Source organism: Carcharhinus amblyrhynchos, chromosome 33 (assembly GCF_965287045.1).
Source record: "Carcharhinus amblyrhynchos chromosome 33, sCarAmb.v2.hapA, whole genome shotgun sequence".
Taxonomy (NCBI): domain Eukaryota; kingdom Metazoa; phylum Chordata; class Chondrichthyes; order Carcharhiniformes; family Carcharhinidae; genus Carcharhinus; species Carcharhinus amblyrhynchos.
In genome coordinates this window covers 7,896,501-7,922,288 of record NC_137356.1, presented here as the reverse complement: position 1 = coordinate 7,922,288, position 25,788 = coordinate 7,896,501, and the positions used below count along the sequence as shown (strand labels likewise).

Below are 25,788 nucleotides of genomic sequence, written 5' to 3'. Positions count from 1 at the left end.
GTTTCACATAGTAAGCAGTCTCACAACACCAGGTTAAAGTCTAACAGGTTTATTTGCTATCAAAAGCAGCTTTTGCTAGCAAATAAACCTGTTAGACTTTAACCTGGTGTTGTGAGACTGCTTACTCTGTGCGTCAACTACCAGCCAACGCCGCAATTGCGCCTGCGTCAACCACCTAATCTCGCTAATGCGCCTGCGTCAACTACCAGCCAACCTTCGCTATTGCGCCTGCGTCAATCTACCAGCCAAGCCCCGCTAGTGCGCCTGCGTCAATCTACCAGCCAACGTCGTTAGTGCGCCTGTGTCAATTTACGAGCAAATCCCCGCTATTGCGCCTGCGTCAACTACCAGCCAATCCCGCTAATGCGCCTGCGTCAATTTACCAACCGCTCCCTCATGCGCCTGCGTTGACTTTCCGCTTTTTAGTTGCCCTCGCCGATCGCCTGTTCCGGCTTGGTGTGGCTGGAGGAGGAGGCAGAGGTGGCTGGAGGCAGCAGTGAGCCGCGGCCTTGCTGCTTCCCCAGCCCAGAGGGACTGGAATTACTTAATGAGAAGCTCCCCTGATATTTGAGGGGATGAAGAGGGTGGTGGTGGTTGGGGGGAGGGAGTGCTGAGCTAAGTCTGACCCAGAGCCGCACAGGTAAGATGTTTCCAGAACCCTCTCCCTTCCTGATTGTTATTATTCCCCCAAAACACTGTCCGCCTCTATCCAGTTAGGGAGCAGAAAGCATATCTCAGCAGCACAGCTTTGCAAATGTGTCTCCATGCTGCTTTTAAACAAAAGGCCTTTTCTTTAAACCTCAGGCTGTGCTTCTCCACAGAAAAAGCAGCAGATTTTCTACGTTTCTTTTATCCAAAGTGCAATCTGAGGAAGAGCAACATGATTGTCATGTTATTCCACCCCCCCCCCCCCTCCGTCTCCTCTCTCTGTACCTCTACCTCCCCCCATTCAACTTTCTACATAATTATTCCATTCCTCTGAATTGGCACCTCTTCCACACCCCCCCCCCCCCATTTTTATAAAATTGAATTTTGAATCTCTTCACAGCAATGAGATAGTCATTGGGTGTTGCAGGCCCTTCGGCCCAATCTGTCCATGACGACCAGGTTTCCAAAACTGAGCTAGTCCCATATGCCTGCGTTTGGGCCATATCTCTCAATCTTTCCTGTCCATGTACCTGTCCAAATGTCTTTCAAATGCTGTCATTATACCTACCACCACCTCTGGCAGCCCATTCTACACCCTCTCTTGTCATATGAGGAACAGTTGAAGACTCTGGGTCTGTACTTGTTGGAGATTAGAAAGATGGAGGGGGGGGGGAGTCTTGAAACTTACAGGATACTGCAAGGCCTGGATAGAGTGGATGTAGAGAGGATGTTTCCACTAGTAGGAAAAATTAGAACCAGAGGGCACAACGTCAGGCTAAAGGGGCGAACCTTTAAAACAGAGATGAGGAGGAATCTCTTCAATCAGAGTGTGGTGAATCTGTGGAACTCTTTGCCGCAAAAGGCTGTGAAGGCCAAGTCATTGAGTGTCTTTAAGACAGAGATAAGTTCTTGATTATTAAGGGGATCAGGGGTTATGGGGATGAGAAAAATATCAGCTGCGATTGAATGGTGGAGCAGATTCGATGGGCTGAGAGGCCTAATTATGCTCCTATGTCTTATGGTCTGTGTGGAAAAAGTCACTCCTTGGGTCCCTTTTAAATCTTCTCCTCTCACTTTAAAACTATGTCCTCTAGTTTTGGACAGATTGGCAAATGTGTGCTGATGTTATACGTCATATCTTTTATCTAATTCCAAATTTTTTTTATCGTATTGTCATAAGTGTGTCATTTCTCCACTTAAATCTAAATGGTGATAATTAGATCAAGGTGTAACAGTAGCCAAATGCACGTATAGGTCTGAAGTTGTCTTAATGTGGTGATCAACACTTCAGGTAGGTTAATAATGTTGAATCATTTAAGAAATGGTTGCATGATGTGAGCACCTTTCTGCTTTTCCTTCACCATGGGTTGCACGGTGACACAGTGGTTAGCATTGCTGCCTCACAGCGTCAGGGCGCCAGGTTCAATTCCAGCCTCAGATTACTGTCTGAGTTTGTATATTCTCCTTGCGTCTGCATGGGTTTCCTCCGGGTGCTCTGGTTTCCTTCCGCAGTCCAAAGGTGTGTGGGTTAGGTTGATTGGCTATGCTAAATTGCCCTTGGTGTCAGGGAGGGTTAGCAAGGTAAATATGTTCGGTTGTGTGAATAGGGCTTGGGTGGGATTGTGGTTGTGGACTGACTCGATAGGCTGACTGGCCTCCTGTGCAGTATGGATTCTGTGACCTGTACCCCATGATAATGTTTCCCCCTTTCATGAGGTTTTTTATTTGCGGGAGAATTTTTCTGTAAAATCTGGAATGTGCCTGCAGTTTTTATTTTTAATCCCAAATCCCATTCTTAACAATTTGAGTTGTGGTCTTTAATTGGAAAGAAGTGTTTCCAAGTTTTAACTTGTCGGTATTTATACAAAGAATGGTGGCACAGTGATTAGCACTGCTGCCTCACAGCACCGGGGTCCTGGGTCCAGTACTGGCCTTGGGTGACTGTGTGGAGTTTGCAGTTTCTCCCCCTGTCTGTGTGGGTTTTCTGCGGGCACTCTGGTTTCCTTTTCGTCCAGAGATTTGTGGGATAGGTGAATTGACCGTGGTAAATGAATAGGGTTACAGGGATAGGGTGGGGATTGGGCATGGATGAGGCGGTTTTTCGGAGTTGGTGTAGACTTGATGGGCTGAATGGCCTCCACTGTAGGAATTCTGTGTCATTCATGAGTTGCTTAATTTTAGAGTAATTAGTGGACAAGCTTCAGATTGCTACACATTTTAGCTGGATGCATTTTGTACAGCTATTTGATCAGATGGAAAATGTGAACTGAGTTTGATTCTGCCCTTGTAGCATCTGCTTAGTGATTAACGATTAAAGCCACTGCTAAATTATTGTCCTCACCTTCAATTGTATTGTGGTCCCAGCTAAGATCCGTTGATTTAGCACAAATCGAGTTAAAGTTGGGCCTCAGTCATTTTGAAGTTGAGGATGCAGTGATGTTTCTGTCTTCTGTTGGGAATTCCACATGTTACAAAAATGGTTTTAAAATGAAACGTTGGGGTGCAGCGAGTTGGGGTGAATCTACTTGCACTATTTTTTCTGGGATGTTAACCTGTTGATTTTCAGGATGTTGACTCGGTATTGACTCAGTAACACCTTGGGGGAGGTGGTGATGCAGTGCTAGTACTAGACTGGTAATTTATTTATTATTGTCACGTGTATTGAGGTACAGTGAAAAGTATTGTTTCTTGTGCGCTATAGACAAAGCATACCATTCATAGAGAGGGAAATGAGAGAATGCAGAATGTAGTGTTGCAGACATAGGGCTTTGAGAAAGATCAACTTAATGCAAGGTAGGTCCAATCAAAAATCTGACGGCAGCAGGGAAGAAGCTGTTCTTGAATCGGTTGGTATGTGATCTCAGACTTTGGTATCTTTTTCTTGACGGAAGAGAGAATGTCCGGGGTGTGTGGGGTCCTTAATTATGTTGGCTGCTTTGCCGAGGCAGCGGGAAGTGTAGACTGAGTCAATGGATGGGAGGCTGGTTTGTGTGATGAACTGGGCTACGTTCACAGCCTTTTGTGGTTTCTTGCGGCCTTGGGCAGACAGGAGCCATACCAAGCTGTGATACAACCAAAAAGAATGCTTTCTTTGGATCCGTAAAAGTTGGTGAGAGTCGTAGCTGAAATGCCAAATTTCCTTAGTCTTCTGAGAAAGTAGAGGTGTTGGTGGGCTTTCCTAATGATAGAAGTTCAAACCAATGCTCTGGTGACCTGGGTTAAAACCCACCCCAGTGGCTGAAATCAAAAGCTATTCTCAGTGATGGTGACAGCTATTAACAGTTGTAAAAATCCATCTGGTTCATTAATATCATTTAGGGGAAGGAAATCTACTGTCCTTACCCGGTCTGGCCTACTTGAGTCCAGAGCCACAACAACATGGTTGACTCTTGACTGCCCTGTCACTTGAGGGCAGTTAGAAATGTGCGACAATTGCTGTCCTTGCCAGCAATGCTCAGATCCCGTGAAACAATAAAGTATATGTATATTGTGTAACATCATGTCATGGACCTGAATAGGAATTTGGATGTGTTGGGAGCCTTACGGCACATATATTGCTGGCAGCAGAAATTATGGGCAGGATTTTATGGCCTTGCTCATTTTGGTGGCATGGTGGCACAGTGATTAGCACTGCTACCTCACAATGCCAGGGACCTGGGTTCAATTCTGGCTTGGGTGATGGTGCGGCGTCTGCATGTTCTCTCCATGTCTGCGTGGCTTTCCTCGGTGCAGTTTCCTTCCATGTGCCAGAGGTGTGCGGGTTAGTTTTATTGGCCACAATAAATTGCCCCTTAGTGTCAGGGGATTGGCAGGATAAGTATTTGGGGCTACGGGAATAGAACCCAGGTGGAATTGTGGTTGGTGCAGACTTGATAGGCTGATTAGCCTTCTGCTGCACTCTAGGGTTTCTATGATTTTATGATCCTGAAACTGTAAAATTTTGCCTGAGGTCGATGAACCTTTCCATGCTCTGTCCCTCGCCCACTACGATTCCTGTGGTGGGTGGGGTGGGAAAGTTACCCTGCTAATGTCTCTTGAGTTGCTGGTGAAATGAGTTCTCCCCTAGAAATTGTCTTAAAAGATTATTTTGTATTGCCTGATTTGTCAGAATTAGCCAGGCAATGGTGTCTGATGTAGGGATGAATTGATGTCAAATGGTCAAAATTGGGGGAGTTTTACCCAACTCAGAATTATGGCCCTCATTCACAGCCAACACTTTTTAAATTGTCTTCCTCCTTAATGTTTGCTGAGTGTAATGAGCTCCTCACTTGACATGAAAAGCCGTTATGAAATGTGATCCACCACATCTCTGTGTGACCAGACTGTTGCTAACACTGCAAAAGAGGACACTGATTCTCTCTCTAGTATCTGTTTTTCCCCCTCTTGCTGACTCTTCTGTCCAGGTGCCAAGGTTGCTTTGACGCTTGGACAAGTTGCCGTGTGAATCTAGACAGTGAGTGTTAGACTATTCAACTGCAGTGGTATCACAGTTGAGCATAATGTTGCTCTTGCTTGGAACCCACGTGTACTTTTCAACAAGGGCTGTTGCATATTGACCTGGAGCTCTGATCGCTTCTTTCTCCCCCACCCCTCCGAATAACCGAAAAGCACTTTGATGTTGCTGACTCAAACAAGATGGGCAACTCGGTAAAAGTAGGAAGGAAGCCTAGAATTTAGTCTGTAATTTTTATTTATTAATTCAGAAGTAGGCTTAAATCAGCACTGTAATGAAGTTGCTGTAAATTCCCCTAGTCACCACACTCTGAGGCCTGTTCGGGGATGCTGAGGGAGAATTTAGCATGGCCAATGCACCTAACCAACACGTTTCAGACTGTGGCACCTGGAGGAAACCTACACAGACACGGGGAGAATGTGCTGACTCCGCACAGACAGTAACCCAAACAGGGAATTGAACCTGGGTCTCTGGCACCAGTGAGGCAGCAGTGCTAACCAGTGTGCCACCCGTGGTTTGCATTATAACTTCTGTCTGTTGCCTACCATAAGTCCCATTTACAAAGCATCTCTTGGCAATATTGTCTGGCAGCACAAAGCCATTTCTGCATTTACAAGGAGACCTGGTTTCACCCGAACCCCTTATGTCTCACTTGTCCTTAGTGAGCGATTGGAAATCTCTTTCCCATTCAATTTTGGAAAAGTTGAAGCCGTTATCTTTGGTCATGCTTTGGAAACTCCATTCACTAATCCTTAATCCTGCAACCGTCTGAGACTGAACCAGACTGCTTACGGCCTTGATGATTCTGACATGAGTTTCTTTTATTCATTCCTGGGACATGGGTATCTCTGGCTGGCCAGCATCTATTGCCCATTCCTAGTTGCCCGAGGGCAGTTGAGTGTCAACTACATTCCTGTGGCTCTGGAGTCATGTGGAGGCCAGACCAGATAAGGACAGCAGATTTCCTTCCCTAAAGGATATTAATGAACCAGATGGGTTTTCTGACAAATCGACAATGGTTTCATGGTCATCAGTCAATTCTTAATTCACAATGGTTAGTGCTGCTGCCTCGCAGCTCCAGGGACCTGGGTTTGATTCCCAGCCTGAATCATTATCTGTGTGGCGCCTGCACATTCTCCCTATGTCTCCATGAGTTTCTTCCAGGTGCTCCCCTTTCCTCCCTCAGTCCAAAGTGTGCAGGTTAGGTGCATTGACCATGCTAAATTGCCCCTTAGCATCCCGGGATGCATAGATTAGAGGATTGGTGGGGTAGATATGTGGGGGTTACAGGGATAGGTGGGGTTGTTGTAGGTGTGGACTCAATGGGCCGAATGGCCACCTTCTGCAGTGTAAGTTTCAATGATTTCCTTTCTATGATATCCATGTTGTTTCTAGGTGTGACCATTCACTTGATTGGCAACAGAGATTTGGATGAGGCCAATATCCCAACTCTCTCCAATTCCTCTTCACCCATCACCCCAGAGCTCACTGACCTACATGTTCCCATCCTTGTTTTCAAATCCTTCCATTGCTTTGCCCCTCCGTATTTTGTAGCCTCTTACAATGCTCCTGAGATTTCCACTGGTCCTGGCTACCTAAGCATCCCTGATTTTAATCAGTCCAACACGGGAAGTCATAGCCTGAGCTGCTAAGCTCTGAAATTCCATTCCATTCCGAAAGTTCCATGCTCTCTTCCCCTCTCTAGCTTCCTTTAGGAAGTTCCTGCAAACGAATCTCTAACGAAGCTATTGACCACTGACAAGCCTATGAAGCTCCTTGGGCAATTTATTATTAAAAGCAGACGGTGTGTATCCTGCGTTTTTGTGGAATGCGCTGCCAGGGAGGGTGGTGGAGGTGGGATGCCTCACATCTTTTAAAAAGTACCTGGATGAGCACTTGGCATGCCATAAATATTCAAGGCAATGCAGCAGGTGCTGGCAAGTGGGATTAGGTGGGCAGAATGGGGCATTTCATGCGTCAGTGCAGACTCGATGGGCCAAAGGGCCTCTTCTGCACTGTCATATTCTGTGATATGACGCTTCATAACCTCAATGTCCCAAAGATCTTCACAAACCAATGTTGGAACTTTCGGAAGTGCAGTCACTGTTGGACTATTTTACAAGGGCAAATTTTGGTCCAGTTTGTCATCCAAAGGCGTCAACCTGAGCAGGAATTGCCCCTCTTGAAGAGCTAACGTACAGGTTTATAACACTTCTGTTGCAACTTAATGTTTTATTTCAGCCTGGAAACACTTGTGTTGTAACATTGAAGGGTTTTTCTTTGTAGAGACAGGATTATCCCTGAAGAATTATGAATGAACTGTCTTCGAATGGGCATCCTTTTCTTTGTGGTAAGACTTCAAAATTCTCTCAACTAGTCACTGTTTTAAATCGGCAAAGACATAGAAATAATTGAGCCCATATTGGTGCAATGTGAAAAGACCTTTGATTTTTCCCTGCATTTAGCAACAGGGTTAAGTTTAACTTTATTTATTAGTGTCACAAGCAGGCTTACATTAACAATGTAGTGAAGTTACTGTAAAAATCCCCCAATCTGTGGGCAGCATGATGAAACAGTGGTTAGCACTGCTGTCTCACAGCGCCAGGAACCCGGTTCAATTCTGGCCTCGGATGAACTGCCTGTGTGGAGTCTGCACGTTCTCCCAGTGTCTGCGTGGGTTTCCTCTGGGTGCTCTGGTTTCCTCCCACAGTCCGAAGATGTGCAGGTTATGTTGATTAGCCATGCTAAATTGCCCCTTAGTGTCAGGGGCATTAGGAGGGTGAATGCATATGGGGTTGCAGGGATGGGATTTTTGTTGGTTCAGCCTCAATGGGCCAAATGGCCTCTTTCTGCACTATAGATTCTATGATAGTCGTCACCCTCCAGCGCCTGTTCGGGTACACTGAGGGAGAATTTAGCACGGCCAGTGTGCCAGACCAGCATGTCTTTCGAACTGTGGTTGGGAGAGCATGCAGACTCTGCACAGACAGCGACCCAAGCCAGGAATTGAACCTGGGTCCCTGGTACTGTGAGGCAACAGTGCCAACCACCGTGCTGCCGATTATTTGTAAATGCAGAAATATCCAAAAGACTGTGCTAGCTACCCAAAGGAAATCGTGCTATTGTGAAAGCAAATTTTTGAGTTAATAAATACAGAATTCTCGACACATTGGCCGGAATTTTACTGGCACGCCTACCCTGTTTCCAGGGGGGCTGGGTGAGGCTCAGAGAACAGCATTCTACGTTGGCCTCGAGTGGGATTGTGCGAACCTCGGGTGGACATGCTGGTAAAATTCCACCCACTGGGTTCGCAGTGCACATTTTGCTTAACACTAACAGGGTAAAAGACGTTTTGTTTTGGAAAATTAATTGTGCGCAGCTATTTTTACCTGATGAATGTGGCCAAATAAAAATGGAATATTTGAAGTGACAATGAGGCTTTGGCCCCAGAAAACTGATTTTGGAGCGAGGAAAAAGAACAATAAAAAAAGGTATTATTTTATTAATGAGAGACTAGTAACAATACTTAAAACAAACAAAAAATACAAAAATTTAGAGTTATTGATTCAAATTTTTATACACCTCTTTTAAAAAGATTATTTGTGCTGTTTTGTATTGAAGGAATTTTATTTGGTGCTTTTCAAGTTGATTAAAGCAAGAATGAAGGGCAGGAAGATCTCCTGTTTAGTTTAAAGTTTTGATTATTTATTAGTGTTGCAAGTAGGCTTGTATTCACACTACAATGAAGTTACTGTGAAAATCCCCTAGTTGCCGCACTCCGGCACCTGGTCGGGTACATTGAGGGAAAATTTAGCGCGGCCAGTGCACCTCGCCAGCATGTCTTTCGGACTGCAGGAGGAAACCAGAGGAAACCCACGCAGACACGGGGGAAAATGTGCAGACTCCGTGCACACTGACCCAAGTCAAGAATTGGACCCGAGTTCCTGGCACTGTGAGGAAGCAGTGCTGACCACTGCCGCCAAGTTTCTTTGCTGCCGAAACCTGAGATGTGACAGTTGTTCCTGGCACCGGGAATCAGGAAGTGGGAAAGGCAGCCAGGGTTCCCACTTTGGATTTCCACAAAGTGATGCCTACTAGAAGTGCGAGTGTGTATACTTGGAGATTGACTCTGATGCTCACTGCAGTCAAATAACCTGCTGACGCTCGCTGAAATTTCATCCATGGCAAATGGCCATTTGGGTTTTACAGGAAATGTTACCTTTTGGGATCTTTCCCTAGCAAGAATCATAAAATGGTTACAGCACAGAAAGAGGCCATTTGGGCTATTGTGTCTGCTGGCTACAGGAGAGGAAAGTGGGAAAGAATATTAAGGAATAGGGGAGGGACTGCTTGGTAATTACATTGCAATGCTTTGAAAATTAGCTAATTGGATTAAATCAAGAAACTGCACATTCGTGGAATTCTACTAATGGAGGAAATGTGTTGGAAACAAGACAGTTACCTCAAAAAAAATTGTGAGAATAAAGGTTAGAAATGAGTTGCAATCAACTTTTGGGATTTGATATCTTAGCACATGAACCTCAGTGGTAGAAATCACTGGTTTTAGATACCTGGCAGTTTTTTATTCTTTGTACTACATCAACTGGTGTTTTTCTGTCGCTGAAATGTTCAGGCTTCATTGTAGCTCCACTAAATTTTACACAGCCCTTCATTTTCTTCGTTGTGTTAATACTGAGCTGCATTTGTAGTAAAGTTTATTTATTAGTCATAGGTAAGGTTTACAGTAACACTGCAATGAAGCTACTGCAAAATTCCCCTAGTCACCTCTGACCGGCGCCTGTTTGGGTCAATGCACCTAACCAGCATGTCTTTCAGACTGTGGGAGGAAACCGGAGCACCCGGAGGAAACCCACGTAGACATGGGGAGAATGTGCAAACGCCCCACAGACAGTGACCCAAGCCAGGAATCGAACCTGGGTCCCTGGCGATGTGAAGCAGCAGTGCTAACCACTGTGTTAATCCAGGTCAGAGGTTGGTACATGGGAAGAGGATACAAAGCCTGAGGTTTGGGAGCAGTAGACATTGGCAGCTGTGTGGGAGACGATGCTAAATGATACATGTCATGTGTTTTTTTTTCTTAAACATTGTCCCCTCAATTTTTCTCCCTGCCTTTCCTGTAGGTGATGACTCCTGCTGGGGTGTGGCTCCGCAACTGCCTGTGGCTCTTCAGTGCTTCACCCAAGGTACAGAACACCAGGCAGGACAGGGTTTAACTGTGACGCTTCCTGTGGCCGAGCAGCCCACTGACTATCTAGGCTCGCCATGAAGAATGAATAACCATTTGGGTGGAGTATTGGAGAACTACTAGCAACCATAGAACCATACCCAGCAAGAGCTGGGGGCAGGGCCACTATTTCTAAAAGAAATGTGCCAGGTTTTGATTTGGCGGGAAGTCCAGTAACATTTGAGTTTCAGGAGGACAACCAGATTAGAATCAGAATTCTATACACTCAGATGAATTATTATAATTTTCCATTTCTGTCTTAATGTAAATGAGCCGGTTTACAAATCAGCGATTGCAAAGAATGAGGAATCTTTTGACATTTTGTTCCTCCATATAAACAAAGAACTGTACAGCAGAGGACCAGGCCCTTTGGCCCTCCGAGCCTGCGCCGATCTCATTCATAGAATCTCTACAGAGCAAAAGGAGGCCATTCTGCCCATCGAGCCTGCACCGACCACAATCCCACCCAGGCCCTATTCCAGTAACACCATGTATTTACCCTAGTTAATCCCATTAACATTAGGGTCAATTTATCATGGTCAGTTAATCTAACCCTCACACCTTTGGACTATGGGAGGAAACCCATGCAGACACGGGGAGAATGTGCAAACTCCACACAGACAGTGACCCAAGCTGGGAATCAAACTCTTATCCCTCTAATCCCCACCTGTTCATGTGTCCATCCAGATAATCCTTAAATGTCACTAACATATCTGCCTCAGCCACATTGCTTGGCAGTGCATTCCAGCCTCCCCGCTATCCTCTTTAAAACAAAATTCCCCTGCACATCTCCACTGAACCTTGCTGCCACGAAACAACCCCCCCCCCCCCCCACTCCAACTTGTGCAAAATTAATAGACTTCATGGAATCCTACAGTGCAGGAGGAGGACATTCGGCCCATCGATTCTGCACTGACCACAATCTCACCCAGGTCCGATCCTCGTAACACCATGCATTTACCTTAGCTAGTACCCCTGACACCAAGGGGCAATTTAGCATGGCCAATCGACCTAACCTACACATCGCTGGACTGGGAGGAAACTGGAGCGCCTGGAGGAAACCCACGCAGATACGTGGAGAATGTGCAAACTCCACACAGGCAGTGACCCAAGACCGGGAATCGAACCCGGGTCCCTGGCTCTGTGAGGCAGCAGTGCTAACCACTGTGCCACCATTCCATCCGTACAAGAGTGCTAAATTTTCCTATCTCTGGACTAATCCTTTCGCAGTCGACCTTGGCTACTGCTTTGAGGCTGACAATGTTATCAGTGCTCACTGCTGCAGAAAGCAGAAGGGTATCATCAGGCTCACCACTGTTCAAGCAATAATGAGAATCCTTCAGGGTGCCTTGCAGTAAAGTTCTTTTCAGTTATATCTCTGCTACTTCCCCTGAAAACTGTAAACATTAATTTCCTCTTTAGAAATTTGGCAACTGTATTCACAAGAGTTGTGCTATTGTTTTTACATGTTTGTAGATTGGGATAACCTCAGGAGGACTATGACTGAGCTGTCTTTGAAAGGTCTTCCAATTCTGCATGGTAAGTTGCTTCTGTGTCTGGTAGAGTTTAAATTGCAAAATTATCTGTAATAATTTTAAGAATCAGAACCCCTTTTTTTTTCAGTTTGTATTGTTATGTTGCTTTGAAATCTGTGTGTAACACCACCAGCTTATTATTCTGGTCCCTCTCAATTTTTTTAAAGTGACGTTCCCCGTTCTTACCCCGCTCCAAAGCCAGTGCTGTAACCCTGCTAAATAGGATTGCCCAGACGTGATTAAACATATTCCTGCAGGCATGTTCCAGTCGTTAGTCAGCTGACACATTCATGCTTGTGACACACAACTTTCCTACACCAATTGGCTGATACCAAATAGTAGTTTTTCCAACCTTTTTCCCCCCCCTTAGTAATTTTATATCTAGCAAAGAGAAAAGCTTGAAGAAAGTGCCGATGTTGTCCCACTGATATTTTTCCAAGGATTGAGCACATCAGTGTCCTAGAGATTGATGTTCAATTCCTAGAGGCTCCAGGCCAATCCTAGAAGGTTGGCAACCCTATCTCGATCCCTGTTGCAATGTAAAATGCACACAGTTTTAGAATAGAATAGAATCTCTACAGTACAGAAGGAGGCCATTTGGCCCATCAAGACTACACCGACAACATCCCACTCTATCTCCAAAACCCTGCATGTTTACTCTGCCAATCCCTCTGACACTATGACCATGCTAAAATTAACCCATCAACCGAACCGGCACATCTTTGGACTGTGGGAGGAAACCAGAGCACCTGGAGGAAACCCACACCGACACGGGGAGAAGGTGCAAACTCAACATAGACAGTGATCCGAGGCCAGAATTGCACCTGGGACCCTGGCGCTGTGAGGCAGCAGTGCTAACCACTGTGTCGCCATGCTGCCTGTTTTGTACTTGTTTTACACAAGTACAGATCACTGCAAGCACAGACAAGTGAGATTGCTTTGTAATTAACTAAAAATCTGATCTCTGGCATGTACTTGTGTCAGCATCAAAGTTGTCTGCTTGTTGAATCATTGGATTGTCAACCACAATGTGGTCCATTGTGTCTGTGCAGGCTCGTTTGAAGGGTGTCTCCAAGTAGTCCCCTCCCCCTGCTCTTTCTCCATAGCACTCTTTTGCATTACATAACCAGCATCCCTCTTAAGACACTCTTTAAAACTAACTCTTTGACCAAAGCTGGCACGATGTTTAGCACTGTTGCCTCACAGCACAAGGAATCCGAGTTTCATTCGTGTGTAATTGGATTTTCACAGTAACTTCATTGTACTGTTAATCTACGCCTACCTGTGACGCAAATAAACTATAAACTTAAGCTTTTGATGTGCGTGTTTTGACTGTCCCCTCCTTTACTTTAATTTTTCACCTTTCCTTGCTGATTCGGGATAAATTGACCTGACGGCAGTATCAGAATTGCTTCCTATCGTTCCAGAGCACCCTGTATTAAAAAGGAAGGAAGTTTGCTGGGCAGCTAAGACTTTGTTTGCACTATGTAAACTTGCCAAATCTTGCACCAGCTGGAAATGTTTTTTTAATTTTCCTTCCACTTTTACTCTTGAAAGTTTCAACTCTTGCTTGCATCTGAGCACCATTTACGTTCCGTCGCTTTGTCCACCAGGCCACTCTTTGCAACAACAATGAGTGTTGGAAGGCCATTTGACTGGGGGCACATTGCAGCCGAGTCTGAGCCTTGTTTTCACCTGATGCCCACAACTTTGTCTTGACTCCACAAAAGAGACTTTCCCGCTCTCCGTTCCCTCCCAGTTCCCCTTCTTGGCTGTGGACACTCTTGCCATCTGTAGCTCCCTGCTGTGATCTGCTAACTATCACAGGCTAGCAACAGGTCCTCTAGTCTGGAGAAGTGGCTAACATGCCTGGCAGTCCCTTTTATTTAAGATATTAGAGAGGAAAACTTTTGGGTGCCACAGTGGTTAGCACTGCTGCCTGACAGTGCCAGGAACCAGGGTTTGATTTCTGGCTTGGGTCACTGTCTGTGTGGAGTCTGCACGTTCTCCCCATGTCTGCGTGGGTTTCGTCTGGTTGCTCCAGTTTTCCCCCTCAGTCCAAAGATGTGCGTGTTAGTGGATTGGCTGTGCTAAATTGCCCCTAGTGTCAGGGGGATTGGCAGGGTAAATATGCGGGGTTTTGGGGATAGGGTTATATCTTGTTAGTGCAGACTTGATGGACCAAATAGCTGCCTCCTGCACTATAGGGATCCTATGACCTTCATTGCAGTGTTAATGCAAGCCAACTTGTGACACTAATAAAAAAAAAGTTATAAAAAATAACTAACTGAAATCTTAAGTAGACCAATTGAATCCTGAAAAGGAAATAAATTGCGCCCTTTCTGTGTAGGTGTGATAGTTGTGTAGTAAAGAACTGGAACAGACCTCAAAACGCTCAGAATCCTCGGGGGAAAATAGAGAAGGAATCAAGGGATTGAAGTTGGGGAATAAACAACAAGTTACTACAAACATTGCTTTTGAGCTTGAAGCTGGAAAGTAAGTCAGCTCGTCATTAACTGGAACTTTCCAGCCCTGCCTGCTTTGCATTGCTTTAATAAATATCAGCACATATTTTGTGCCTCCCACTCCTTTCTAAAACCCATTGTATTTCTTTGTACGTAGCCTGCCTGTATGAAGGGACAGGGGAGGAAATGACATCTTGCTGAATCAGTGTAAGTGCTGCTATCAGAGTCTGCAATCTGTTCTGACAGCGGAAGTGAAGGCCTACAACCTGTTTTTTTTTGTTTTTGCTAGTGGTTCCGGAGGCAATCCTAGTTTTGGTATGTAAGGAACCTGGCCCCCGGTGTTTTGTGGCGCAGGTTGGCCACTGACAAATCGGACGGTGTTAGAAAATTGAGTACCAAATAGCAATGAACTGCAGATCCTCCTTCATTGAAATGTTGTGTTAATTTGCCGTTGAGGTTTGGGTGTGGAGCTCTGTGCTCTCCCCTTTTGCTTGCCCCCCCCCCGCCCCCCGCTAATGTTAAGGTGGTGTCTTCAGAATGTACCGCTGTTCCCTGCTTCACTTTTCCTCTTCGAATCTCCAGTCGTCCAACAATAGGAACTTGCATCACAACAGTAGCATGTGCTTAACACCCTGAGTTCACAGAGTACTACAATGCAGAAGAGGCCCTTCAAGTCTGCACACTGACACATGAAAGGCCCTGACCTGCCCACCGAATGCCACTTGCTAGCACTTGGCCCATAGCCTTGAATGTTACAATGTACCAAGTACTCACCCAGGTACTTTTTAAAGGATGTGAGGCATCCCACCTCCTCCACCCGCCCAGGCAGTGCATTCCAGACCATTACCTATTTGGAACAAAGTTTTTCCTCAAATCTCCCACCTCTCACTTTTAACTGTGTCTCTTGTAACTGACCCTTCAAGTAAGGGGAACAGCAGCTCCCTATCCTCCTGTCCGTGCCCCTCATAGTCTTGAACACCTCAATCAGATCGCCTCTTAGTTTACTCTGCTCCAGAGAAAACAACCCAAGCCAACCCAACTTCTCTTTATAACTTAAATGTTCCAGCCCAGGCAGCATCCTGGTGAATCTCCTCTGCACTGCTTGCAGAGTTGCTGCAGATTCCAATGTGCTGTATAATCTCATTGAACTGCTACATGGGCACAAGAATAACATTAAAACATCACAAGCAAAGAAAAATGTAACAAAACTGCACATCTTTGGACACTAAGGGGCAATTTAGCATGGCCAATCCACCTAACCCACACATCTTCTGTCCCCTAAGTCCAAAGATGTGCAGGTTAGGTTGATTGGCCATGCTAAAATTGCCCCATAGTGTCCTGAGATGCGTAGGTTAGAGGGATTAATGGGTAAATGTGTAGCGATATGGGGTAGGGGCTTGGTGGTCAGTGCAGACCAATGGGCCAAATGGCCTCTTTCTGCAGTGTAGGGTTTCTATGATTCTATGATCTTTGGACACCAAAGGGTAATTTACCATGGCCAATCCACCTAACCCGCACATCTTTGGACATGTGGAGATGCTGGCATTGGATTGGGGTGGGCACAGTAAGAAGTCTGAACACCAGTTTAAAGTCCAACAGTTTTATTTGGTATCACGAGCTTTGCTCCTTCACCTGACCAGCTGAATCACCTGATGAAGCAGCAGCGCTCCGAAAGCTCATGCTACCAAATAAACCTGCTGGATTTTAACCTGATGTTGTGAGACTTACTGCAGCTTTGGACACTAAGAGGCAACTTAGCATGGCCAATCCACCTAACCTGCACATCTTTGGACACTAAGGGGCAATTTGGCCCAGGTACATGACAGTTTGAGCAGTTTCTGAAAGTAATGTTAAGTTAATGTTTCAAGTGTCAACTTTTTCAATTAATTAGAACAATAGGTAAAAAAGAGATCTAATGATAATGTGAGACATTGAGAGGTTTAATTAAGGTATCAAACCGGGGAGGTGATGGCCTAGTGGTATTATCGCTAGTCTGTTAACCCAGAAACTCAGTTCATTTTCTGGGGACCCGGGTTCGACATTGACTTTTGAATTCAAATTTTTAAAAAAAAGTTTGGAATTAAGAATCTACTGATGACCATGAAACCATGGTTGGAAAAACCCATCTGGTTCACTGATGTCCTTCAGGGAAGGAAGTCTGCTGTTCCTATCTGGCCTGGCCTACGTGTGACTCCAGAAACACAGCAACGTGGTTAACTCTTGACTGTCGTCTAAGTGCGACTAGGGATGGGCAATTAATGCTGGCCAGTCAGCGACGCCCATGTCCCACAAATGAATAATAAAAAAAAAGGTGCCCCCAGTAATGGTTGAGGACGTAATGAGGGCATAAAGTAAAGATTATCACCAACAGAATGAAGGGAGCGTTCAGGAAAACATTGTTGCTGTGATTAATAACTGTGGGATGCCCTAATGGACATAGTAGAAGAGACATGATATCTACTTCCCTTTTAGGAGCTAGCGATTTGAAAATAAAAATCTTAAAGCATTTGGGGAAAGTGAAGTGAAATTGGATTAGATGGCCAGCTGTTTGCGAGCTGGCACAGGTGTTTTAGGCAAAAGTGGCCCTTTTTTGCGTTGGTTCCGAATGTTTTCTCTCTCATGCTGTTCAATGTTACATTACTGATGTGCAATTTTTAATTTCAACTTTTTCCTATTTGATTTCTTTGACATTTTGTGATGCAGTTTCTCAAAGTAGTGTAAAAATAACTTGTGTGGTTATGATCGTTTCCCCAGTATGTTCTTTCTCTCTCCCTCTCTCTCTTTTCCCATGACAAAAGAACGTTATTTAAAAAGCTTAATGATTGACTTTCAAAATCCTTTTTGGTTTCTCCTGCACGGGTTGGCCTCGTTGGCCAGGTCTATAAACTCCAGCTGAGGGAGGGGGCTGAAATGATGTCAATACATAAATAGTCAAACTCCTTCAAGAGGTAAAAGCGACACTGCGCAGATGCTGGAAATCTGGAATAAAAACAGAAAATGCTGAAAAATCTCAGCAGGTCTGGCAGCATCTGTCAAGAGAGAAACAAAAGTCAACATTTTGATTTTGTCTCCCTTACGGCGATGTGCGAGTTAGGAGGATTGGCCATGCTAAATTGCCCCTTGGTGTCCAAAAATATGTAGGTTAGATGGATTGCTGTGCTAAATTGCCCCTTAGGTAGTCCAAAGATGTGTTGATCAGGGGAAAGCATGATGTAAGTGCATGGGTTTATGGGGATGCTCTATTGGAGAGTCGGTGCAGACTCGATGGGCCGAATTGCCTCCTTCTGCTCTGCAGTTCTTTCAAACATACACGTGATGATTCAGCTTCCCTGTATGTTTAGGGGTCAGTAATCTCCAATCTATTACCCTGAGGTTTTAGACAAGTATCATTTAGATGAATGATAGAATGGGGAAAGAAATTGCTTTCTTCAACTTTCTCTTGCTGTTTATGCTCTGTTCAAATTTTTATCTGCATCATCCATTGCTTCCACAAAGACCTCCTGGCTGCAAAGACAAGCTTGGAGAGGGAGGATCCAGAGACCCAGAGCAATGCTCTAGGGACCCGGGTTTGAATCCCGTCACAGCAGATGGTGAAATTTGAATTCCATAAAAATGTAGAATTAAAAGTCTAATGATGATCATGAAACCATTGTCACAAAAACCCATCAGCTTCACTAATATCACTTAGGGAAGGAAATCTGCTGTCCTTACCTGGTGTGGCGTAAATGTCACTCCAGGGCCACAGCAATGTGGTTGACCCTCAACAGCCCTCAGGTATGTGCAATAAATGCTGGTCCAGCCCAGCCCATCCCACTACTTCATGAATGAATTAAAGAAAAAAAGGCCCCCTGGTCCAGTCCAGATAATATGCGTAGTATTAATCTTTCCAATTTCTTGTTTGAAATGTCTGTTGCTAGATAATTTGTGTTTAAACCAGCAAAGGACAGGATTATTTTGCAAATTGAAAACATGAACATGGGGTGACGGGGTGGCACGATGGCACAGTGGTTAGCACTACTGCCTCACAGCGCCAAGGACCCAGGTTTGATTCCTGGTTTGGGTCACCGCATATGTGGAGTCTGCATGTTCTCCTCACGTCTGTGTGGGTTTTCTCCAGGTGCTCCGGTTTCCTCCCACAGTCTGAAAGACGTGCTGGTTAGGGTGTATTGACCCGAACAGGCGCCTTGGGTAATTTCGCAGTAACTTCATTGCAGTGTTGATGTAAACCTAACTTGTGACTAATAAACTAAACCTTTTAGACTTTTTCAATGTTGGTCTCAAATCTAGGTGCTGTCTCAATTCTAAATGCCCTTAGCTCTGTCTGTCTGTCTTTTTAAAGATCCAGTGATTGGAGAGCTGTTAGCTGAGAAACAGGCCGTGGACTCGAAGAAAGAAGAGAAGCTGAGGAAGAACAGAGAAGCCATGAAAAAGCACCGGGAAGATGAGACGGCGGAGCAGAGGGAGGATAGACTGCGTAAAAATCGGGAAGCCATGAGAGTCCGCCGTCAGATGGAATCCGAGGAGCAGCGAGACGACAGACTGCGCAAGAACCGCGAGGCTATGAAACGGTTCCGCGAGAGGGAAACAGAAGCGCAGAGAGACGAGCGCCTGCGCAAAAATAGGGAGTCCATCAAAAACCGGCGGCAGCAGGAGTCGCAGGAGCAGCGGGAGGAGAGACTGCGGAAAAACTGGGAACTGACCAAAGTCCGCCGACAGGAGGAGACCGAGGAAGAGCGGGAGCAGAGGCTGCGTCGCAACTGGGACGGTATCAAGAGGCGCCGTGAGCAGGAGACCGAGGAGCAGCGGCAGAAGCGGCTGCGCAAAAATTGGGAGGGAATCAAGAACCGGCGGCAGCAGAAGAACGAGGGTGAAAAGGAAGACATGTTATGCCGGATTTGGGAGGCGATGAGACAGTTCACCCAGCAGGAGATGCAGGACGACAGAGACAAGAGATGCCACTTGCTTTTTGACAGGGGACTCATGGAAGGAACGCAAGAGGGGAAGGATGAAAGACTGCAGAGCAGAGAGCCCCCGAGGTGCTCGTTCCAACAGGACGTGGAACAGAGGAAATGAAGGGAAAGGCACTCCAATTTTGAATTCTGTTACGCTCCAGTGCCATTCTTCCTCCAACATCCCCTAAAATTGAAGCTTTTGACCAAGTATACTCTCCCGTTTTAGCTTACTGAGCAATGCTGGTTACTAGGAAACAATATTACGCCGTAGAATGTATTGAGCTGTGTCAGTGATGGATAAAATCACCTTCCTTCATGGCAGGCAATAGTTCACTGAACTTAAAATGTATGGTCACTAAGGAAGGTTGCACGCGCTGTCATTCTGATGTACGAGCAACATTGTTAGTTTTCTTTGGTCAGTTGCAACTGAGTGATTGCTTTTCCTTTTTACAGAAAGGAATGGAGGGAATGTTTCACGATGTGTTGTACATTACAGATGATTGTGTCGGTGATGGACATTTTGTGGTTCCTTTCGGTTAGAATCCAATTGCGTTCGTTCTTGAAGAAATTCTCGTGTTGATTCGAGGCCTGAGGTCGATAGTTTTTTTTTTGATAGGCAAAGGAAAGGATTATGAGGGGCTGACAGGGTGGGTGAAGTGGACTGGCGGCCCCAATCATATTGGCCCATGATTTTAGACGTGAAGGGCTGAATGGCCTGCTCTTGCAAGCCCACCAACCAAGTACTCCTTGGGTTCCTGTGTAGACGGTGCCATTTGCCTGACAGATGCAATTTGCATGAGAAGGAAATGAAATAAACTGATTCAGCTCTGCTCCTGAATATCAGTGACGAAACCAGATAAATTGCCAGCCCCCTATCTTACAGGTACAGTAAGAGTCTCAACACCAGGTTAAAGTCCAATTGAACTTTAACCTGGTGTTGTGAGACTTCTTACTGTGCCCACCCCACTCCACTCCAACGCCGGCATTTCCACATCCTCTTAAAGGTGCAAGTGACTCTCTTAAAGGATGTGAGTGGCGATTAAGGCTGGCCGCGTCCCTGCAATGGTCGGCGCCGAAATATAGAATCATAGAATCCCTACAGTGTAGAAGGAGACCATTCGGCCCATTTGAGTCTGCACCCAACACAATACCAGTCAGGCGTTATTCCCACATATTTACCCTGCTAATCCCCCTGACACTAGGGTCAATTTAGCATGGCCAATCAACCTAACCCACTCATCTTTGGACTGTGGGAGGAAACCCACTCAGACATGGGGAGAATGCACAGACAGTGACCCAAAGCTGGAATCAAACCTGGGTCCCTGGTGCTGTGAGGCAGCAGTGCTAACCACTCTGTCACCGTACCACCCTAGCCGCAGTGCTTGTTGCTAGCGGTGGTTTCTACTGTGTGTGCGTGTGTGTATGTGTTTTTAAAAATATAATGTCTGTTTCAATGCACAGCTGGCGTACCTGTTATCGCGGAGAGTTTTTACTGGAAATGTCACTATGTACAATATCTTTTAATCCAATAACAACTCCCATCTACCCACAAGATCCTGCTAGTGAATGCTGAGCTCCCCTCCCCAAATGTGAAGATTGAGTTTTTATAATGTGTGAAGTTTTGTTCGGGGGTGGTGGGGTGTGCAGGACACTGATTTTCGTGGGAATCCGTAGGTTGGAATCCTGTGCCGTGTTCAATCTTGTTCTTCGGTAAGCAAATGGAAGTAGAGATTTTTTTAATTCTAATTTTGATGAAAATCACTAATCATGGTATTCATCGTGGACCCACATTGCAATGCTCTTTGTAATAAACTGCTTGCATATTCGATAAGTTATATTGCTGAATTACATTTGCGATTAACATGCTAAAAGAAAGAACTTTGATTTATAGTTTATTTATTAATAGTGTCACAATTAGGCTTATATTAACACTGCAATGAAGTTATTCCTGTTCGGGTACACTGAGGGAGAATTTAGCATGGCCAATCCACCTCACCAGCGTGTCTTTCGGGCTGTGGGAGGAAAGCGGAACACCCGGAGGAAACACATGCAGAACACGGAAGAACGTGTAGATTTCGCACAAACAGTGATCCAAACCAGGAATCAAACCCAGATCCCACGTGTTGTGAGCCAGCAATACTAACTGCTGTGCTACCCTCGATCAAAGAGTTAGTTTTGTGGCGCTGGTTTGGGTAGACTGGGAGAAAACCAGAGCACCCAGAGGAAACACTCTCTCAGGCATGGGGAAGAATGTGCATACTCCGTACAGACAGTGACGCAAGCCAGGAATCTAACCCAGATCCCTGGCAGTGTGAGGGCTAACCACTGTGCTGCCCCACATATGAACACATTATCATGTACTGAGATTGCCCTGAAGGTGCTTTACAACCAGTGTATCTCTTTGAAGTGTAGTCATCGTAATTATGTTGGTAGGCATATGTGGGAGCCAGTGTGCAGACTTCTAAGGTCACATAAACCACAAATAAATGAACTAACTGACTAGGTAAAGTGTGGTTGGCTGAAGGAGAAATATTAGCTAGGATAGCAGGGGAACTCAACCCTTTTGTTGTATTGGGATCCACCCAAATAGAGACTCAGGTTTTTGGCTTACCATCTCATTTGGGTGGCATGGTGGTTAGCACTGCTGCCTCACAGCGCCAGGGTCTCGGGTTTGATTCTGGTCTTGGGTCACTGCCTGTGTGGAGTTTGCACGTTCTCCCCGTGTCTGCGTGGGTTTCCTCTGGGTGCTCCAATTTCCTCCCACGTCCCACAGATTTGCGGGATAAGTCGATTGGCCATGCTAAATGGACTCTTAATTCCCCCTGACATCAGGATAAATATGTGGGGTTACAGAGATATATAGGGCCTGGAAGGGATTGTTGTTGGTGCAGGCTCAATGGGCTGAATGGCCTCTTCACACTGTAGCAATTCTGATTCAATGAAAGGACAAGGAAGCAAGTCGTTGAGAGTCCAAACTGGCATTGTTTCAGTAAAAAGGAACAAGAGAGATGCTGGTAGGTACAGTTCTGTATTTGGAAGGAATACAAGTGCCAGTATGTATTATATATAACATCTCTATTTTTGAAGAATCCAGAAAAAGTAAAATTCTAACCAGGGGCCTAAGTTTCACAGCAGGGACCGTTTTGCCATTGCTTTTCTGAAACTGGCAGCAACTTTTGGAAATCACGTGCAGTTAAATCCCAAAGTTGCTGTCAGTGTGTTACTGATGTGCTGTTGAACTGGTCCCAGTAAGAAGTCTTACAACACCAGATTAATTGGCATACTAGAACTGGTCCCAGTATGCAAATGTGTAGGAATCACAGGACTTGCCCTTTTACGGTGTTCATCTCTGTAAAAACTTTTGGAAAAATGTGCCCTTGTTGATTTTTGATTTATTATTACATATATTGGATTATAGAGAAAAGTATTGTTTCTTGCACACTATACAAAGAGAAGGAAAGAGTGCAGAATGTTGTGTTACAGTCATAGCTAGAGAATGATCAGCTTAACGTAAGACAGGTCCATTCAGAAGCCTGATGGCAGCAGGGAGGAAGCAGTTCTTGAGTCGGTTGCTACGTGACCTCAGACTTCTGTATTTTTTTTCCCAATGGAAGAAGGTGGAAGAGAGAATGTCCGGGATCCTTAATTATGCTGGCTGCTTCGCTGAGGCGGTGGGAAGTGTAGCCAGAATCAGTGGATGGGAGGCTGGTTTGCAAGCTGGATTGTTGAATAAGGTGTAACTGGGACTTTCAATGGTGTACTAACCTAATCGTTACTGAACAGCTTAATCTTGTATTTGTAGAATGTTTCCATTTCAATTCATATTTTTAATTTTGTTTGATTTTGTTTCCGGCTTAGTCCCAAGTCAAAAGTTATTTTGCATTCTGTAAAATGTTAATTTTGCAAATGGAAGAATTTTACTCCCTGATGTGCTGTCTAGGAGGTTACTTAGCTGTGATTGGCTGCTTACTCTATTTGATTACACCATTATTGCTGTACACTAGGAGACCTCATTGACTTGGAACCAGAGTCTCACACAGGCCAGACTGGGTAAGGACAGCAGATTTCCCTCCCTAAAGGGACATTAGTGAACCAGATGGGTTTTTTCTGACAATGGTTTCATGGTCATCAGTAGATTCTTAATTCAGATATCTTTTAATGAATTAAAATTCACCACCTGCCATGATGGGATTTGAACAAGGGATGGGCAATAAATGCTAGCCAGACAGTGATGCCCATATCCCACAAATGAATTTAAAAACTGACTTAAATTCTGTCCAGAATGTTTTAAGGAACTGTCCATTCTTTGGGAAAGGGGAAGTATCTGCCACAGAAATCAAAAGTTTATTTATTAGTCACAAGTAAGGCTTACATTTACACTGCAGTGAAGTTACTGTGAAAATCCCTTAATCACCACACTCCTGTCCCCGTGCATCTAACTAGCACGTCTTTCAGATAGTCTGAGGAAACCCACACAGACACCGAGAGAACGTGCAGACTCCACACAGACAGTGACTTGAGCCAGGAATCGAACCTGGGTCCCTGGTGCTGAGGCAATAGTGTTAACACTGCCACCCGTAACCTGATCTTTTGTGGACAGCTTTCATCATGTCAATTATTGTTTCAGTACTGACTTAGAAATAGAAGAAGATAGGCCTAGTGATATTATTGCTGGACTATTAATTCAGAAACTCAGCCAATGTTTTGGGGACACAGGTTCGAATCCCATCACGGCAGATAATGGAATTTGGATTTGATAAAAAAAAACCTGGAATTACTACTATTACTTACGTGGCGAAAACTATTACTTACGTGGCGAAAAACTGCAGCAGGCGACGGTGCAGAGGGACCTCGGGGTCCTTGTGCATGAGTCACAAAAACCCAGCTTGCAGGTGCAGCAGATGGTCAGGAAGGCGAATGGGATGCTGGCCTTCATAGCGAAGGGGATTGAATATAAAAGTAGGGAGGTCTTGCTGCAGCTGTATAGGGCATTGGTGAGGCCGCAGCTGGAGTACTGTGTGCAGTTTTGGGCGCCGCACCTGCGCAATGATATTTTGGCCTTGGAGGGAGTGCAGAGGAGGTTTACTAGGCTGATACCGGAGTTGAGGGGGTTGAGCTATGAGGAGAGGCTGAATAAACTAGGCTTGTACTTGTTAGAGTTTAGAAGAATGAGGGGAGATCTCATTGAGACGTATAAGATGATGAATGGGATGGATAGGATAGAGGTGGAGAGACTCTTCCCGCTCAAAAAAGACAGTAGGACTAGGGGGCACAGCCTCAAGATAAAGGGGGGGCATTTTAGAACGGAGTTGAGGAGGAACTTCTTCACTCAAAGGGTGGTGAATCTCTGGAATTCTCTACCTGTTGAAGTGGTGGAGGCTGCCTCGCTAAATATTTTCAAGAAGCGGGTTGATGGGTTTTTGATGAGAGGGGATTAAGGGTTATGGGGAGAGGGCGGGAAAGTGGAACTGAGCCACGACAGATCAGCCATGATCTTATTGAATGGCGGGGCAGGCTCGAAGGGCCAGATGGCCTACTCCTGCTCCTATTTCTTATGTTCTTATGTTCTTATGAATTAAGAATCTACTGATGACCATGAAACCATTGTCAATTGTCAGAAAACCCCAACTGGTTCACTAATGTCCCTTTAGGGAAGGAAATCTGCCGTCCATACTGGGTCTGGCCAACATGGTCTGTCCAGAGCCACAGCAATGTGGTTGACTCTCAACTGCCCTTGGGCATCTAGGGTTGGGCAACATATGCTGGCTCTGCCATCACTGCCCATGTCCCATGAATGAATTAAAAAAACTGACTCAAATTCTGTCCAGAATTTTTAAGGAACCATCCATTCTACGCTTATATTAGGATTAATCATTCTGTGCATCAGCTGGTTCATTGAGATTAGGCCAATTCTTTGTGTAAAATGACTCTGTACATCACCTTGTTTTGAGTTAGCATTGCATACAGCTGAGTTTTGTATGAATGGCATCAAATTGAGGCAATGGTATCAAATGATAGGCGTAATAGTGACTGTTTGTAATTTGAAGAAAGATCCTAGGCTGTACAGCTGTCACTAACTTTCCAGACAAAAGCATAATAGCTCAAATTTTGGTTAAACAAATAGCACATTCAGAAACCTATTGACTTGCTTCACCTCATAAAATCTGGTGTGAAAGAAATACTCATATATGTTTGAGTTGACTGAAATTTTATTCCGATTTTACTTGGATGTTGCAGAATCTGAGTTACAGCACAGAAGGAGGCCTTTCGGTCCATCTTGTCTGAATCTCATAGAATCATAGAGTCCGACAGTGCAGAAGGAGGTCATTCGGCCCATCAATTATGCACTGGCCACAATCCCACCCAGGCCCTATCCCCATAACCCCTTGCATTTACTCTAGCTATTCCCTGGGACCATAAGACCCGTCAAAGTGAGTGTCACTGGGACCGTAAGACCCTGCCACCATGAATGGCAGCAAGATTTTGGTGC

At 45.2% G+C, this 25,788-nt stretch overlaps 1 protein-coding gene across 2 annotated transcripts; it reads left to right on the top strand.

Moving 5' to 3' along the window:
* The first annotated feature begins 439 nt into the window (after positions 1-439).
* On the top strand, positions 440-21,176 carry LOC145360982 (uncharacterized). 2 transcript variants are annotated; one of them, XM_080216493.1, is made up of 5 exons: positions 440-640; positions 7,388-7,451; positions 10,243-10,305; positions 11,823-11,885; positions 18,686-21,176. In XM_080216493.1, the coding sequence occupies exons 2-5, from the start codon at positions 7,412-7,414 to the stop codon at positions 19,417-19,419; spliced, it is 900 nt and encodes a 299-aa protein (XP_080072619.1). In that variant the 5' UTR covers positions 440-640; positions 7,388-7,411; the 3' UTR covers positions 19,420-21,176. The 2 variants fall into 2 exon arrangements, with proteins under 2 accessions (XP_080072619.1, XP_080072620.1); XM_080216494.1 differs by lacking the exon at positions 10,243-10,305.
* The last annotated feature ends 4,612 nt before the right edge of the window (positions 21,177-25,788 follow it).

Coding starts and splice junctions, on each gene's coding strand:
- LOC145360982 (XM_080216493.1), top strand. CDS start 7,412: ATGAATGAACTGTCTTCGAATGGGCATCCTTTTCTTTGTG. Junction 7,452..10,242: donor TGGGCATCCTTTTCTTTGTG/GTAAGACTTCAA, acceptor CCTTTCCTGTAG/GTGATGACTCCTGCTGGGGT. Junction 11,886..18,685: donor AGGTCTTCCAATTCTGCATG/GTAAGTTGCTTC, acceptor GTCTTTTTAAAG/ATCCAGTGATTGGAGAGCTG.